The sequence below is a fragment of the Corvus cornix genome, chromosome 3 (genome assembly GCF_000738735.6).
Source record: "Corvus cornix cornix isolate S_Up_H32 chromosome 3, ASM73873v5, whole genome shotgun sequence".
Lineage (NCBI taxonomy): Eukaryota > Metazoa > Chordata > Aves > Passeriformes > Corvidae > Corvus > Corvus cornix.
The window spans coordinates 25657556-25673470 of NC_047056.1; the positions used below are offsets into that span (position 1 = coordinate 25657556).

At 40.9% G+C, this 15915-nt stretch overlaps 2 protein-coding genes across 9 annotated transcripts in view; one reads left to right on the forward strand and one right to left on the reverse strand.

The window, feature by feature from the left end:
• Nucleotides 1-179, reverse strand: part of THADA (THADA armadillo repeat containing) — a 154675-nt gene extending 154496 nt beyond the window's left edge. For both annotated transcript variants that reach the window (XR_005604050.1, XM_010393672.4), the window contains exon 1: nucleotides 145-179. The gene's annotated coding sequence lies outside the window, so the exon portion shown is untranslated. The remainder of the gene's footprint in view (nucleotides 1-144) is intronic.
• A 6891-nt stretch (nucleotides 180-7070) lies between these two features.
• The window catches only part of PLEKHH2 (pleckstrin homology, MyTH4 and FERM domain containing H2), a 53113-nt gene continuing 44268 nt past the window's right edge, over nucleotides 7071-15915 (forward strand). For 4 of the 7 annotated variants that reach the window (XM_039570110.1, XM_039570115.1, XM_019282296.3 and 1 more), the window contains exons 1-2: nucleotides 8029-8134; nucleotides 11447-11576. In XM_039570110.1, coding sequence (XP_039426044.1) covers nucleotides 8106-8134; nucleotides 11447-11576 — 159 coding nt within the window. In that variant the 5' untranslated portion in view covers nucleotides 8029-8105. Of the gene's footprint in view, nucleotides 7139-7443; nucleotides 7580-8028; nucleotides 8135-11446; nucleotides 11577-15915 lie in introns of those variants that run through there. The other 3 variants (XM_039570112.1, XM_039570113.1, XM_039570114.1) reach the window with 3 other exon arrangements.

The following is a 15915-nucleotide window of genomic DNA, read 5'->3' on the forward strand; positions in this document are numbered from 1 at the left end:
CACCCGGGCCTCCCCCGCCCCGGCGGCAGCGCGGGCCCAGAGCACCCGCCTGGTGAAGCGGCTGCAACCAGAGCACCACAGCAACGAACAAGGAAAGCACCGAAGCAACATCCATCACTCGCTCCCTACCGAGCGGACCCTCACCCGCGGCGCCGCTTCCTTTCCCGGTGCCCGCGCCCGCCCCACCACGTGCCGGCCGCCGCCAACCGCGGCGCTCCCCGCCCCGGCCCGGCCCGGCCCGGCCCTGCAGAGGCGCCTGACGCCGGAACCGCGCCGGCACTCGGAGGGCTCGGCGAGCTGCTGGTCCCCGTCCTGCTGAGCGCCGGGGCCGCAGCGACTGCCGCGTTTCCTTGGCAAACACTTGTCTTAACTAAAAGATGAACCAACGCCAGTCACTGAAGCACGGAATCAGTTAGGCTGGAAAAGCCCTCTGAGATCATCGCCTCCAACCTGTGACCGAACGCCACCACGTAAATGGACCAGAACACCGAGTGCCACGTCGGTCTTTCCTTAAAACACCTCCAGGGATGGCGAGTCCACCACCTCCCCGGGCAGCCCATCCCAATGTGTCTAATCTCCTTTTCTGTGAAGAAATTTTTCCTAATGTCCAATCTAAACCTCCCCGGTAAAGCTTAAGGCTGTGCGTCCTCTTGTCCTGTCTTTATTTGCCTGGGAGAAGGGGCCAGCCCCCACCTGGCTACAGCCTCCTTTCAGGCAGTTGTAGAGAGTGAAAATGTCACCCGAGTCTCCCTTTCCTCCTGGGTAAACAACCTTGTCTCCCTCAGCTGCTCCTCATAGGACGTGTGCTCCAGACCCTTTACTAGTACCATTGCCCTTCTCTGGACTCACTCCAGAGTCACTGGCCTTTGTAAAGCACAACTATCTTTCTTTATTTTAAATGTACTCTCAACTTTGGAAAAAATTGGGGGTAACTTTGATGCATCCCATGATGGCCTTAGTTTGTGTTTCTCACCGAGTAGTTACTCTCTCTCCTCAGTTCCTGAATGTCCTCAGCAGATTCAAATGGATGCTGTGTCTTTCGGAGCCTAATCTGTCAGGCGCCCTTGCTGCACACAGTGACTGGTCAGCCTCCCTCCAGGGCCAACTACATTTCAGAGCCAGAGGAAACAAATGCTAATTTGCATCCAATGCAAATCAAGCTGCTCTAGTCACAAACCCTTTTTCTAAGGAGCAGAAAGAGGCTTGACTAAACACCTCACAAAAATCCAATAAAATTAATTTGAAAAGTGTGCTCCATTTTTTTCCTCATAACCATATCTCTTGATCCTTTCCAGCAGTCCCTAATTTGCCACCACTTTCACATTTTCTAAAATTGTAAAATTGTGAACCAAACCCAGCTTTTTTTTTTTTTTAATGTAAGCATTTATACATTAGTAAATTTTCAAGTATCTGAAGGGAGCCTACAAGAAAGATGGAGGGAGAGTATTTACAAGAGTTTGTAGTGACAGGACAAGGGGGAAAGGATTCAAACTAAAAGAGAATAGGTTTAGATTAGATGTTAGGAAGAAATTCTTCCCTGTGAGGGTGGAAACGCACTGTAACAGGTTGCCCAGAGAAGCTGTGGATGCCTCATCCCTGGAAGTGTTCAAGGAGAGGTTGGATGGGGCTCTGAGCAGCCTGGTCTAGTGGAAGGTGTCCTTGCCCACAGCAGAGGGGGTGGAAGGAGATGATCTTTAAGGTCCCTTCCAACCCAAACCATTCTATAATTCTATGATTTTTAGCCAGAGCAGATTGTTTTTAAGGTTTCAACATATATGTTCTGTACCTTTCACAATCCTCCCAGGTCCCACGTGAATATAATGTATGTAATAAGTACATAATTTGCAAGTGATAGATTATCAAATGGGGACAGCCTTTCCCAAGTCTGTGAGTTGTACCTAGCAGAGGAGGAATCTTGCACTCATTGTGAAAATGCTTATTGCAAAAGTGACTATTGTAAAAGGGCAGCTCAATATAGCTCAACATAGCAATCATGCTTCCATAAGTATTTAAGAGCAACAGTGGAAAGGAAAAAGTGGAAAATGTAACAAAACACATTCCTTGCCAATTGACTTTCACCCAACAGTGATTTTCTTAACAATCTAAAGCAGCCAGAAGCCATTAGGGTCTGCTCAGGACTTACAACAAACTTCTGGATCCCTGTTTAGCACTGATGGTTCACAGCACCTTCTGACTTCTGACATGGTAATGGCCAAAGGAATTTAGAAAAGGTTTAACCACATACAAACATATAAAGAAAGTAATTTGAGTTTTTTGCTGTTGGTTCACTGAATTTTCCCTGGTTTTGCGTTCAGCCATTTCTAGGAAACTGACACAGTTATTTGGCACTACCTGTCCCAGTGACCTACTCTAAATGCTGGATTATCTTCAGCTTAAAGGGACACTGAATGCTCTTAAGTGATTTAACCTTCCAGACAAATAAGACAATTATCCTCATCCTCACTTAGTGCAAGCAAAGTCTCCAGCTCCCTCAAACCAGTTCAATACCTACATATTTTAAATTCAGTGTGATCCTCTTTCTACAGACTGGCCAATTTCAAGAAACATTTCCACAGTTCCAGCTCTATGTATTCCAGCTCATTTTCTGTAACACCATTTCCAGTAACTTTTTCATTTCCAAAAGAGCTTTACTCTCCCCAGGTTTTTCCAGTTAGGGGAAACATCAGTGCCAGGGAGCTGTCAGGTAACACCTGAAGAATCCACATTTTGTAGTGCAATGAAAGCAAAGAGGCATCTAAAGAAATTAAATTATAAGATGCAACACCCACACATGTCAGTTGCTCTGTTCTCTAAGAGCACCAAGTACTCAAAATACCTTACTCAGAAGTAGCTCACACACCACCACTCACCAGGCAGGGGTTATGAGGCTTAACTACCTTAAAAAGGTAAAGTCACTCTGTTTTCATAATTCCTCATCTGCTGGTGAGGAGAAACAGACCCTTGAATTACTGATGCTGTGGCTGTGCTGTGCTCTGCTGTGTGCTACAGATCCTGCCAGAGACCAAAAAAGCCACATAGCATTAGAAATTGCTAGGGAGAGAATAAAAACCAAGCATTGCTATGTTGCTGCATAAATAGACCTACACCTCAAACACTGTGCAGAATGTGGTAGGACTGCTAGAGGTGTGAGATAGGTTATGAAGAATGGCCAAAGGTAGAGAGGGGCATCTGTGAAACCATTAAAGTGAATTGGTAACTTCACTCTGGAAGAGAAAATGGAATATGACAGAAATTTCTAACATTTTTCATTGTCTCTGCAAAACTTTAGGGGCATCAAGTGAAACAAGCAGGTGGCACATCCAAAACTAAATGAATTATTTAAACTACAGAGGTCATCATCTTAGGACATTTTGGATCTTGAAAATTATGTTTCTTCAAAAGTAACTGGACTAAATCATGAGAGAAAAAAAACAGTAAGAAAATTTTCAAACCATAAAATTTCTGGCTCACAACATCCATGAACCTCTAGTGACTGGGACAGTATTCTGGGGTAATGATGCTTCCCTGAGCACTGTCTGAGGACAACAGTCAAGTGACTGGATACCAGACTGGCTGACCAGGTACAGCCATTTTTACTGGGATGTCTCAACATATTTCTGCAATTCATCAGAAGTTTTTTTTCCTAAGCACTGGGTTTATGCTCATAGACTTTATAGTTTTTACAAATCAACATCCACCAGTGAAAATTGTCCTCAAAGGAAATAATTTAACCCACACTGTTGGAAACTTTAATGTTTAAGCTGTACATTTTAGTCCTCTTGAGCTATGTCTGTGCCAGTAAGTAGAATGTTTTATATTTTATGTGTCTTTCAGATGGAGATGATTATATCATCATTTGAAAACTCTCAGGAATTGATTATTTAGAGCAATATAGAATTTTGCCACTCTGTGGCGCCAGATAATTAAAAAGAGGTTGAGCTGTTAAAAGGGAAGCCATGGACCTTCTCATAAACTGGAGTTTTTCTAAGTAGAAAAAGCCTTTATTAGTAATTGAAGTAACTCCAGATTCTTCCTTTCAAAGGAACCAAAGCACAAATACTAGATGTTATTTAGATAAACGCCATTTTTCTGTAATGGAAAGACAAGTCATAGCCTTGAAACAGCAACACTTTAAGTCATCTCATTATAATAATAATTGAACAGTAATGATCTTTTTCCCTTCTTCTCCTCCACTTAAATAATACCATAAAAGTTTTCTGTCAAGAAAGATCAAGATATATTTTAATTTGAACATCACCTGATGTATTTATTTCTATCACAGTTTTGTAATTGCAACTAAAAAATGGGAACTTTTTTCTCTATTGAAAGTCTCAAATAAATATATATGTCATCCTTTCAAAGAATCCACACAAAAACAAACTTACAGAAGACACCGTAGGATCTATGATTTTAGAATCAGAGATGTTTCCTGGCATATATCTCCAACTGTAGACACACATACCAATCTGAAATACCTAAACTTAAATGGTTGCAATATTTATCTATGTGAGAAAGGACCAGAAAAAGCTCCTTTTGTCATGATGGGGTAAGGTCCTGATCCAGCACATCAGAATGACGTTCTACATACGCAGGAAAGTCTCATCAACCCAAAATTTTACATTCTAGTTGCAGATTTGATGACAACTCAATCATCTCTGGAATGAAGCTGGTGGCATTTTTTATATTAGCTTCCACACTCCAGAGTAGACATTTTGCAATACAATGTTCATGATACTTTTTAACAAATGAGGTTATTGTTTAACAAGACAACCAGGAACTTAGAACTTACTTTCTTGTATTAAGTCAATTACAGACAGTAAAAAATCAGGAACATCTTCAGCCCACATGGAGGCTAATATTTAGAATTCACATTATAGAGAGAAATAGTTCATAATGTTCTGACTTTGGTTCACTTCTGCAGGGAGCTAGCTAGCAAATGATCACTCCAAAGTGCAAATACCCACTCTTGCAGTTTGCTTCTACAATGTACAGTGTATCAGTTTTGCATTTTCTGCACATCCTGTCAGGAATATTTGCAGATTTATTAGTGCTTGCATGTAACTTCCATCAGCAACAACAGCAAGGAGGAAGAACTCTCTTCCTGAGTCTGTGCTGACATGTACAATAGTTTTCTGTGTCTTTGCCTGAAGATTTATGGCTTTCCCCCTTGCTTTCTGTTTACAAAACAAAGTTGTATTTTGTATTTTTGTATTTTTTTCTATGCATCTCCAGCTGTTCTACTTGTAATTCTATTTCCTTCAGTAATGGAACACACATTCTAGCCACCTCTACATACTTCACAGCTAAGGGCAGTTGAGAGAAAATCCTGAATATCCCCATTCCTTCTTCCAGAATATTTTTCCAAGCTTCTTTATGTATCAGTATCGAGAGCTCCATGACTGTAGAGCATTTTTATTACTTAGAGGGCAGTGAAAATGTCAATCCACTAAACAAACTGAAAGAAACACTCAATGACCGAGCAGGCTTTGCTCTCCCTCTTGCGGTCCAAGCACGTCATTCCCGCAGCCTCCCCCAGCTCTGTCCCTCTGAATTCAATGGCTTTTCGCACACTTGCGGGTATCCAGAGAGAACGAGCGTGTCACTATCCAAGGAAACGATATGGACAAAGTTTTCATTAAACGCCAATGCTAAATCATTTTGTCTAGCTCTCGTTAGGAATCAAGCGATGATTTTGATTCTTTTGGCTAAATCTGGTAATCAAAACAAAGGCTTTTTTTCAACTTACGGGTTTTTAATGTAGCTTGAACACTCCAAACAGGAGGTATCGGGTGGAAAACAATTGCTATAAAACCGATCATGTTTTTAACACTCTTTTCAGCGACCAGTGTTAAAAACATACATAAAACACTTAGGAAAGTACCATCAAATGAAACAGTTTCAGTGGTTTGGATACTCTAAGGTCACTGCAAGCGGGTGGAAAATTGGAGCCTGTACTGAACGGAATAGGAAAAAATGAAATCGTGTGTATAACCAGATGGGGAATATTCGAGCTTCTAAAACCTTTAAAAATTTTTTTCAAAAGAAAAAACTGCGCTTTAAATGACTCACAGATGAATGTGAAGAAGTAGTCTACTCTGCACACCTACATTATAAATAACCACCAGAGGAATGGTGCAATGTGGTTCGTTTATGCACCAGAAGAGTCTGTGAAACATTTTGCCTCTATAAATCATAATCCAAACAAAATACAATCCCTAAATCTCAGTCCAAATCAACATGTGTATGAGGAAGATTGCTTTACGTGCCAGACAACATACTAATTACTTCTTGCAAATACTTTGTAATACTTCAGTCAGTCTTTTAGAAGACACAGAGGCGGCTGGTTACCTGAGATGTACTCTCAGCTCTTTTCAGCCGGAGGGGACCAAGAGCCTCCTGCCTGCACGACTCAGCAGCACATGCACCTGCTGCTTTATCCCTGCTGGAACTCAAATACAAAGTGCGTTGTTACCTATCGGACAGGGCAGCTCAGTGAGACCCATTTAGCCCGTAATATCCCCAGCATTGCCCCGGGGACCGCACGGTTCCAACCCTCCGGTTTGTACTTGACAAATGACCTTTCACAAGACGTGTAATTCAAATTACAGTAAGCTCCAATGTTGGAGCCGAGCAACTGCCGAGTAAGCGGATGCTTCTTCCTAACATCGTCTCCGAAACTAAGAGGAAAAAGTCCTAATTCACAAAGGAACTTTAAAAACTGCGATGGGAAAGGAGTGTAGGCAGGCCGTCTCTTCCTGCGACCCCTCCGCCAGCCTTGCCCTCGAAGCCCTGCAGCCGGGTTCCATCGCCCCCCGTCGGGGCGCCCCCTGCCCTGGACGCCGTCGGGGCCGGAGCAGGCGGGAGAGGCGCCGCCCCGGGAGCGCACTCCGCCGGCACAGCCAGCCCGGGAAGGGCCCCCGGCTGCGGGCCGCTCCTCCCGCCGCCGGCCGGGGCCGCAGAGCCGCGCAAGCCCCGCCCGGGCGCCCCGCCGGGGGCGGCCCCGCTGCTCAGTGGCCGCCTCGGCCGTCGCTCAGGCGGCCGCGCCGCTCGCCGCGGGGATGGTGGGGCGGGCGCCGAGGGGCGCGGGCAGCGCCCACAGCCCGGACGGCGCCCGGCGCGGCGAGTCACGGCCGGCCAGGTTTGACCTCGCTTTCCTTGCCCCCTTCCCTCCCTTCGCGAGCGGGGCCGCGCCCGGGCCGCCCCCGGCCCTTCCCGGCGGGTGTCGCTCCCGGCGGCGGGGGCGCGGCGGGACAGCCGGAGCGGTGCCCCCCGGGTGACACCGGCGGGCGGCGGGTGGCGGAGGGTGATGCTGTGTCAGGTCACCGCGGGGTGTCGGGTCACGGCAGGACCCCGGGCTGTCCCCAGGCGGGGTCCCCGTGACTGGGGACTGGCGTGCCTGAGGTCCGGTAAGGTCCCGTAAGGCTCCTCTCGTCCCGTTGGCAGTGCCGCTGCCGCATCCCTGCCGTCCTCCCAAAAATAGAAGAGCGAGAAGAACACAACTCCCAGACAAACGTGCAAGATTACGATACTTTTGAGGTACCTACACGGCCAGCTTTCAGAATTTCAAGAAATTAAATCGGTACGTAGTGTGGTATCACACTGCGACTTAAAAATTACTGTCATCAGGAAAAGGACGTAAAATGATGTTGCGTGCTGTTATCTTGTTTGCTGCACATATCTGACACTGGGAAACCGAGCAGGATTAATGAGCTGGAAGGGGGCAGCCTGGCCCCTGAAATTGGGGGATTGTGGGGGTCTGCACCCAGGGCTGGAGTGGGTGAGCACTGACTGACTGTGTCACTTCATGGGAACAACCTCATCAATACCTAGGAAGCAGCAGAAAATGCATTTGTAAATCAGATTTTGATGGAAGTTTTAAATAGCTCAGGCAGCAGTTTGTCAGAGCACAGAATTATGCAAAATGAGTCAAATGGATAATAAAGTTACCAGTGTTCGGAGGTGAGTAAGGGCCTTGGCCAGCAACAAACCTGAGAATGACTTCCTTGATTCCTAAACAGGTCCACTTTGTGTCTCATCATTTTCCTTCTCCAGTCCAATCTTTATGGCAGCAAAAATATTTGTAAGTGCCGAGTTTGGGTGAAAAGATGGAAGAAAGGGACTTGAAATTCAAGAGGTATGGTCCAAATGCATTTAAGCCAGTAAACATTTTAGGATGGTGAAGGGAATCCACTATGTACTGCACAAACCCACGCCTATTGAAACAGAAGAACTTACCAAGCTTTCTCCAGCAGAGAAAGGACATCCAGAACATACGGACAGAATATGAAACGTTTAGTTAAACACTGCATTTTGTTAAAAACAGAGAAAAACACTGACAGTGTGATAAGGAATATGTAATTTTTTTAACATACTTCAAAAAGTTAGAACATTGTTCCCTCCCCTCTGAAATGTATTTTGATAATTTCCAAGCAGACGGCAAAGAAAAGGAAATTATATCAATCCCTTTGGGGAGAATGTGACATTCTGACTTATTGAAGCCTAGAAAGAGGTTTATAAACTTAAAAAATGAAAAAGACGAATTTAATCTTTCCAGACTTGTCAAACTTGTCTCAATTAATTTTTGATGACATAATTAGAACTTAAGGCTTTAATGTGTGCTTTTTAAGTTTACTTTTCAAAAGATTTAATTTTTTAAGACTCAGGGGAAACGGAGGGCTTTGCGGTGGGAACTGGAGCAGGAAGAAGGGGCGGACTCTGTGTAGGTTTGAGTGCTGATTCAGAGTACTCTATTAAGCCAAGAGAAGATGAACTCATTTTTATCCTCCCTTGGGGAATCAGACAAGAAACAGGAAGTCATTGATTCTAAGTAAGATCATTCATTCTGCAATTGTAAACAGTGTATTATGTGCCTGTAAATATTTCCAGAAGCCACTGGCTTGTTGGAAGATACGAAGTAAATTATTACAATCTCTAGCAAACAGCCCACAATAAAAAGAGTTATTTTCAATCTTTTTATCCATAATGTTTATGTAGTGGAATATTAATGAGTTTGGACATTGAGAAACTCCTTGGCTGGACACACTGTTCACTGCCAGAAATCCAGCTACTCAAATGTTTTGTCTGTTGAAAGACAAACATTTTTAACTCCACCCTATAATATTGCGCCCTACCAAAAAGCAAAAATTCTTTCATTACTTGACCTGTTTGTGTTTTCACTGCCACAAACACTGAAATAATCCCACTGTTAACCAGATGTTGGCCTCGTCCATTTTTGTTTCATGTAGCTGCAATTAGTTAAGAAGGAAAAACCTAAAATATCCTAAATAGTCTAATGGTATGTTGCCACTCCTCATTACTTAAGAGAGCAGAATCCTCATAAATCTGCAGCTGAAACTACTTTTTCCCTCTAAAGTAGGAGAAGTTGCTGCTTGGAAGTGCCACCTTTCCCCCTTGAACAGGGGGATTCTGGATAAACAGAGAGGAGCATGGATTAGGGGCAGGACAGCGGTGAGCAGCTTGCTTCCCTGACAGTCCAGGGAATTTTCTGCTAAGCTTAAAAGATGGGGGAGAATGGCAAAAGACACCAGAGATGTCTCGGTCACCTAGGAGGACTGCAGTTGAAATGCTTGTGTTTAGAATGTGGGTGTTGTAGGATTGGCTTAGGAAACTATTTTAATAATATACTAAAGTCCTAGTGATTCCATGGGGATTCCTGAGTGGGAAATTCCTGAGTAAGGACAGTTGTAAGCTCTGGCTTAGCAGCTTGAAGTCTAGCCTGCAGGACCAAAAGGAAGAAAAAGCAAAAAAGTGATTGTGGTGAAAACCTACAAACTTCAGTTTTTCTTTCCTAGTTTTCCTTCTAAGTTGAGGTATGGAATGAAAGAAACAAGGAATTTAGCATATGAGAAAAGAAAGAAGGTTTTGAGCAAGAGTTTTTCACCTGTTTAGTTATCATGAACTTGAGAGTTATGTGAGACAAGGGAAATTTAGAAGAGAAATAGCAAATATTACTGTAGCAAAGAAAAGTGAAGGACTTTTTTGAATCCTGCTCATTACTTGATCTGTTTTGTGGTGCTTTTCCTTTTTTCTTCCCGTTGTCAAAAACAGTGGAGAAGATAAATTCATAGGTCTTTCACCTCCAGCTGAGGGGTTTCAAGGGGGGCTGCCTGTTCCGATGCAGGGAGGAAGGGAAGTGCTTGAAGCTCGGCTTCTGGAGGCCTGGGATAGTCATGGGAGGGGGGTTCTCAGTGGTGTCACTTACTCATCCATCCTAACTGTGTCAGGACTTGCAGTGTGGAGATCTGTATTATCCATAATCTTCCTGTATCAGCCTCCTTCATCACACTGAAAATAGTGGCTGCTTGCTGTTCCTCATCAGTGTCCCACTGTTCAGGTGACAAACATGCAATATAATCTTCAGACTTGTAGTTTTTCTTTGTTGTAATCTGCCAGCAGCCTTCCACTGAATAGTGTTTTTTACATGTTTGTTATTTCTGAGATGAATTGGATACTTAGGAGCTATTCAGGCTTTATTTTCAAAGCCAAACCTAAGTGTCCAGAATCCTGTAAAGGCCAGGCCTTTACTTAGCAAGGGAACTTCTTGGACTGAATGGTTACATTCAGCCATCCAGTTACTCTTTGTTAAACTGCCTACAAATACTTGGAATACAACAGAGCCCAGTCCTTCTGCTTACACACAGATGATTTTCTTTGGCTTCTCAAACCATGATGAGCAAGCTCTCATCCTGAATAATTTTTCCAGCAATGCTTGTCCAGAAGGGCACTGAGATTAGTTTCCAGAAGGCATGAGCAGTTAAATGTGGATAAAAGCACATATTTGAGACTGAAAGATGCCTGAACCAGGATGTCCTGAGATCTGCAACAGCTAATGCAAAAGGATTGGTTTTTTGGGGGGGGAAGGGGGGGGCCCACTAGGGACCATTTGCTCACCCACCTTTACATTTGGAATCAGAAACTCCCCCTTCCATCTCATTAAGGATATTGAGTTTTAAAGGAACTTTGATTAAGCACAAGAATGTTAAAAGACTTTTAAAAGAGTGGTCTGCCAAACATTAAACTTGCGTAAAACCAAATGTGCTACTAACTCACAGGCAGTTACACCTATGTAAGGCCTTTGCTAAGCAAAAGCTCAGTTCCCTACGAGACTCTCCTGAGTAAGAAAGGATATATGCAGTAACTGAAGATTAGAATATGAGAGATGTCTCTGCCTATCAAGGAAAAATAATTGCAGCCACAGGATAATTGAAGAAATTAAAATACAATAAACCTAAATATTATCAACACAGATTTCAGAATTTGATAGTTATGATAAGGGCCTTTGTAAACTAGTGTACTTTTACTAAATTTTATGAAACTGATAAAATTTGGGAGCATTCTTGAGATTTATATAAAATAGGTTAGTATGTATATTAAAGTCAGACATTAAGTAAAGACTGAATTTGACATTTTCCCTTTCTTTTTCCAGCATAAATATGGCTGAACTTTCAGAGCCAGAAGGTACTGTAAACTGGAAGGAAAGATGTTTAACTTTGGAGTCACAGTTAATGAAATTTCGTCTCCAGGCAAGCAAGATCAGAGAGCTGTTAGCAGAAAAGGTAGGTCTCATGAGATGAATTTTAATGATGTATAAATTATTTTATTTTATTATGGGGGCCAATCCCATGTTATGGTTTGGGATCACAAGTACTGAGATTTTTTCAGAAGGGGAAAAATAGCATTTTACAACAAAATATATGGAAAACATACATGTTTTAATGCTGTGAAAGAATTTTACACATCAGAATTGCCAGAAAAAATGTTCGTTTTCAAGTGAGAGCACACTGGCAACTCTCCTGCAGAGAAAAATATGTATCCAGTAATCACTTTTACAACACTGAAGTAAATATTTAACACATTTATTATGTATTTTAGATGTGATTTAAGACACAGAAATCATCACGGAGAAAATCCAAAAGTATTATTTTCTCCAGTGTTCTTTAATGAATCATATCATTTACCAGACTTCATTTTCCTATGAGAACACATCTCCAACTATGGCTCATCATCTGAGTCTCTGGACCCAGAAAGTTGAAAATTATTGTACCATTTAATTTGAAAAATATTGTTTAAATTTTTACTTTATTTTCCAAAAGAGAAACATTTCACTTGGCATATTCAAACATGTGTATCCCAACAGTCAGTTATAATTGAGCCCATATTTGAAATATAAAACCTCCACCATTTTATCTACCTGGTAACATTTCAACAGAACAAGGCAATTAAAAGAGTACAAGAGACAAAACATCTTAGAGAGTTATTGGAACTATGTCATCATTAAGACTCACTTCAGCAAATTTCTAATTAAAATGTTTCATTGTAGTAACTCTTCTATGAGCTAAATTTTCCATCAATTGCTCCCCCCGAAAGAAAAGTAAAATTCAGATAAACTGATAGTATGTAAGTGAAAATACTTCTACTTCTTACATGTAAGTTAATGCTTCTCTTTTGTGGATTTATCCATTCTCCCTTTGAAGCCATAAATACATTTAATCTCCATATTAGTCCTCTATGAATCATGCCCATTTTACTATGTTTTAGTGGGGGCAAGAGCTAAATAGTATAAAAGGAAGAAACAGATACCTTTGTATTTACAAAGAACCCTGGATGATGTACAAAGTTCCAGATGTGTTCCGGTCCTTTCCTAATAATGCTTGACATTGTTTTATTTGACAGCTAAATTAAAATTAACAATTGAGTATGTTTTCATGGAGATACCTATTTTAATTCCAGGATCTTAATCAAAGTCCTTTAGTTTTCTATATTATGTGTTTTCTATTATTTTATTGACTATGCACTAAGTCTTGTAAGGACCTGCTTGTAAATCTTGCTTGTCAGAAAGCTTCTCTTCCCCTGAATAACAAAATACCGAAAACTTTGTCACTTCACTGCCCAGTGTCCATTACCAAATGTCTCCCTTGAATAGCAATGAGCCCTCAACAGAACTCTGCAGATCTCCCCTGATAGCTGCTGGTCACTGTAGGAAGTAACTGATAATGCACTATTTTTATTAACCCCTTTTTTTAATTCATGGAGGGACATTCCCTCTTACCCCATGGCTCTTTATTTCCTTGAAACACTTTGCAAAATCCAAATAATTATAATAACCAGACCCTCCCTATTTTCAGCCTTGGTGATCCGCTCAAAACTTCACCAGCTTTGTAATCAAACATCCCTTTTTTTAAGGGCCACTTTAACGCTTTCTTTACCTATAATATTTATCCACGTGCACCCTAATTTTGCTGTTACATTTTCTACTAATTTGCTTGCTACAGACATCAGACTTGCAGATCAATAGTTGGTTCAATTATGTCATCCAGTTCTTGACTGAATAAAATTTGGCAATTTATTACTATTCATTTCATCTATTCATGGCCTTATCTGTTCTATGGAGGCATGAAACCTCAATTTGAGATGGAAAAAAAATGGAATAAAGAAATTTAGTATTTTCTGTATTAGACATATTTTCATTAAGTAGGCGTGAAAATTTACAGCAATATAAAATAATAATAAAAAACTTTTTAAATAATACCAAATTCCACTGAAATTGTATTTTTACAGTTAGTACTCCAAATAGTTCTACTTTGGCATAACTAAAAATATTGCAGTTAGAAAGCAGTGTAGTTGAAAACTCTTAATTGTTTCCTAATGCTGCAGTTTTTCTGTATGGCAAACTCTCATTGAAGTGGTATTGCAGAATATGAGGGTTGGGAAGAACAACGAGCTGTGCAAAAGTTTTGACATTTCATTTAAGAATTAAGAAAAAAAAAAGTTAAAAAAGGAAAACTACCTGTGTCTTTCATTGTAGTTAGCAAGGCTCAGAGAAGAGCAAGTTATTATCGTCAGTCTTGGAGGAGAACATCCATCCAAGAGTACAATCCTGGCTACTGTAGCATTCAGCAGATCACTGGATGCTTACACAGTCAGAGCTGTTAGATCAGAAATATCTGTTCTCTCTTTACCCTGTCTGGATCACTGCATTTCGGGATGGAATGTGGCTAAACTCTGGACATGGCTTTCCAGGCAACCTTCCAGCAGCCATAACTACCGAGTTTTACATGGCTGCTGCTGACTGTAGTTTTGGCAACCTAAAAGTTAAGATTCATGAACAGCACTTCACAAAACTATCTGAATTTTGAAAAGATTTTATAAATTTGAATGCTTTCTATTTGACTTTTCATGTTGTTCATTTACAGTTTGCATTTCCAGGCTCTTAACTGAACTAGAAATATCCTCTAAAATTAATAGAAATGTATGCATAATCATATAATTTCAAATATCAACATAAAAAACTTAAAAACAAGCAGAATAAGAGGGATGAAATCACAAATCTTCAGTGCTGTGCCTGAAAGAAAATATTCAAAGGCAAATTATTCTCATCTGTGAGAAATATGACTGTGAAACAGATAAAAAAACTTAAGAACTTTCCATGTTACTGCTCTCTTGTTTTCATTTGCCTTATCTTTCTCAGAAATTTTAGAAAAGGCAAAGTCTTTACAGAAGTTATACATGGGAGAAACATTTTCTGTTGAAGACCACAGGTCCAACAAGTATTCCATTGGGATAATTTGACATAATACTCTCCAGAGCAGTGCATTAGAAGACTTCATGAAAAATATTCCTTCTCCTTACTGTGCCACTTTGACTTTTTAATATGAATCTTTCATTCATAAACTGGAATTCAGTTGGGACATGCATCAAAGTCTGGTCACAGCTTAATAAAATTTGATCATATTCATCTGCAAATTAAGCAGTCTTGCACAATTCAAAAGGAACCATATTCAAAATGGGCACTAAAGTCTTCGTATGTATTTCTGAGTTGGTGCTGTTGGCTAATAACCCAGTAGTTATTTTTTTCACATGTTTTAATTTTTGAAATTATACAGACAGTTCTCAGTATTGGTTAAAGGAAAGATACACTCACACTAGTTTGAACTGCATGGAATTGTTATTCAAAAATATATTTAGGAAATAGTAAAGTGAATAATGAAGACCCAGTTGGCCGGTAGTGATAGAATAACGTAGCCCATGTCAGTCTTTATAGGTACTTTCTAGATTTGTTACTTGTTATAGAATGAAACAAATTGGCAAAGCTCTGAATAATTCTCACTCTTACTTTGATTAGCACAGGCCTTTATTTATGGTTTTGTTTGCAATCATCTCTATGCTATGAAATGTGTACTAAAACATTGAACAGTAGCAGCAGACAGTTCCACTTCAAAACAGCCACAAAATCACAGCACTGTGGTGTGACAGACGTAAAACCCTGTGGGTATTATACTATGTAATTGTTGTAGGAAACAGAGTAAGAATGATACTGTGACAAAAACAGGGAGTCTGTACAGGAAGGTAAGAGAAATGGATTGATGGTAATTCTCCAGCCTTCCTCCTCTGCCTGTTTGAGAGGTATCTCTTCAAGACAGTGTATCAGGGGAAGGAGTTTACATCCTATTACCCTGTGTGCATGACTTACCAGAAACTGCCAATGGGTTTTATACTTGTTGTATGGCTTTGTCTAAAACCAGATTTACATAAGGGATGTCTTGAATCTATCCATTGCCAGTATTTGTGTATGACCACAAAATGCCAATATGTGTGTGAGTCCGTAAATGTATTCAGGCTGGATTAACTGAAGCACTTTTCTTGTACACTAGAAATCAAATACCTTTGCAAAGTTATTTTATTTAATAGCACCCCTGCAAATAAATGAACAATTAACATGAAAAGTCTTGAGTATATTATTCTAACAGATGTGTTCTAATTCAGAAAAACAAACTAATTACTGTGTCCTGTAAGTTTAGGAAGTACTCATCCTCGAAACTCAGTTGAGGAATTTGCATTGTAAATGTGTTGCAGCAGTACAGCTACCAGAGCTTAATTTTTTTACTGAACTTGAGG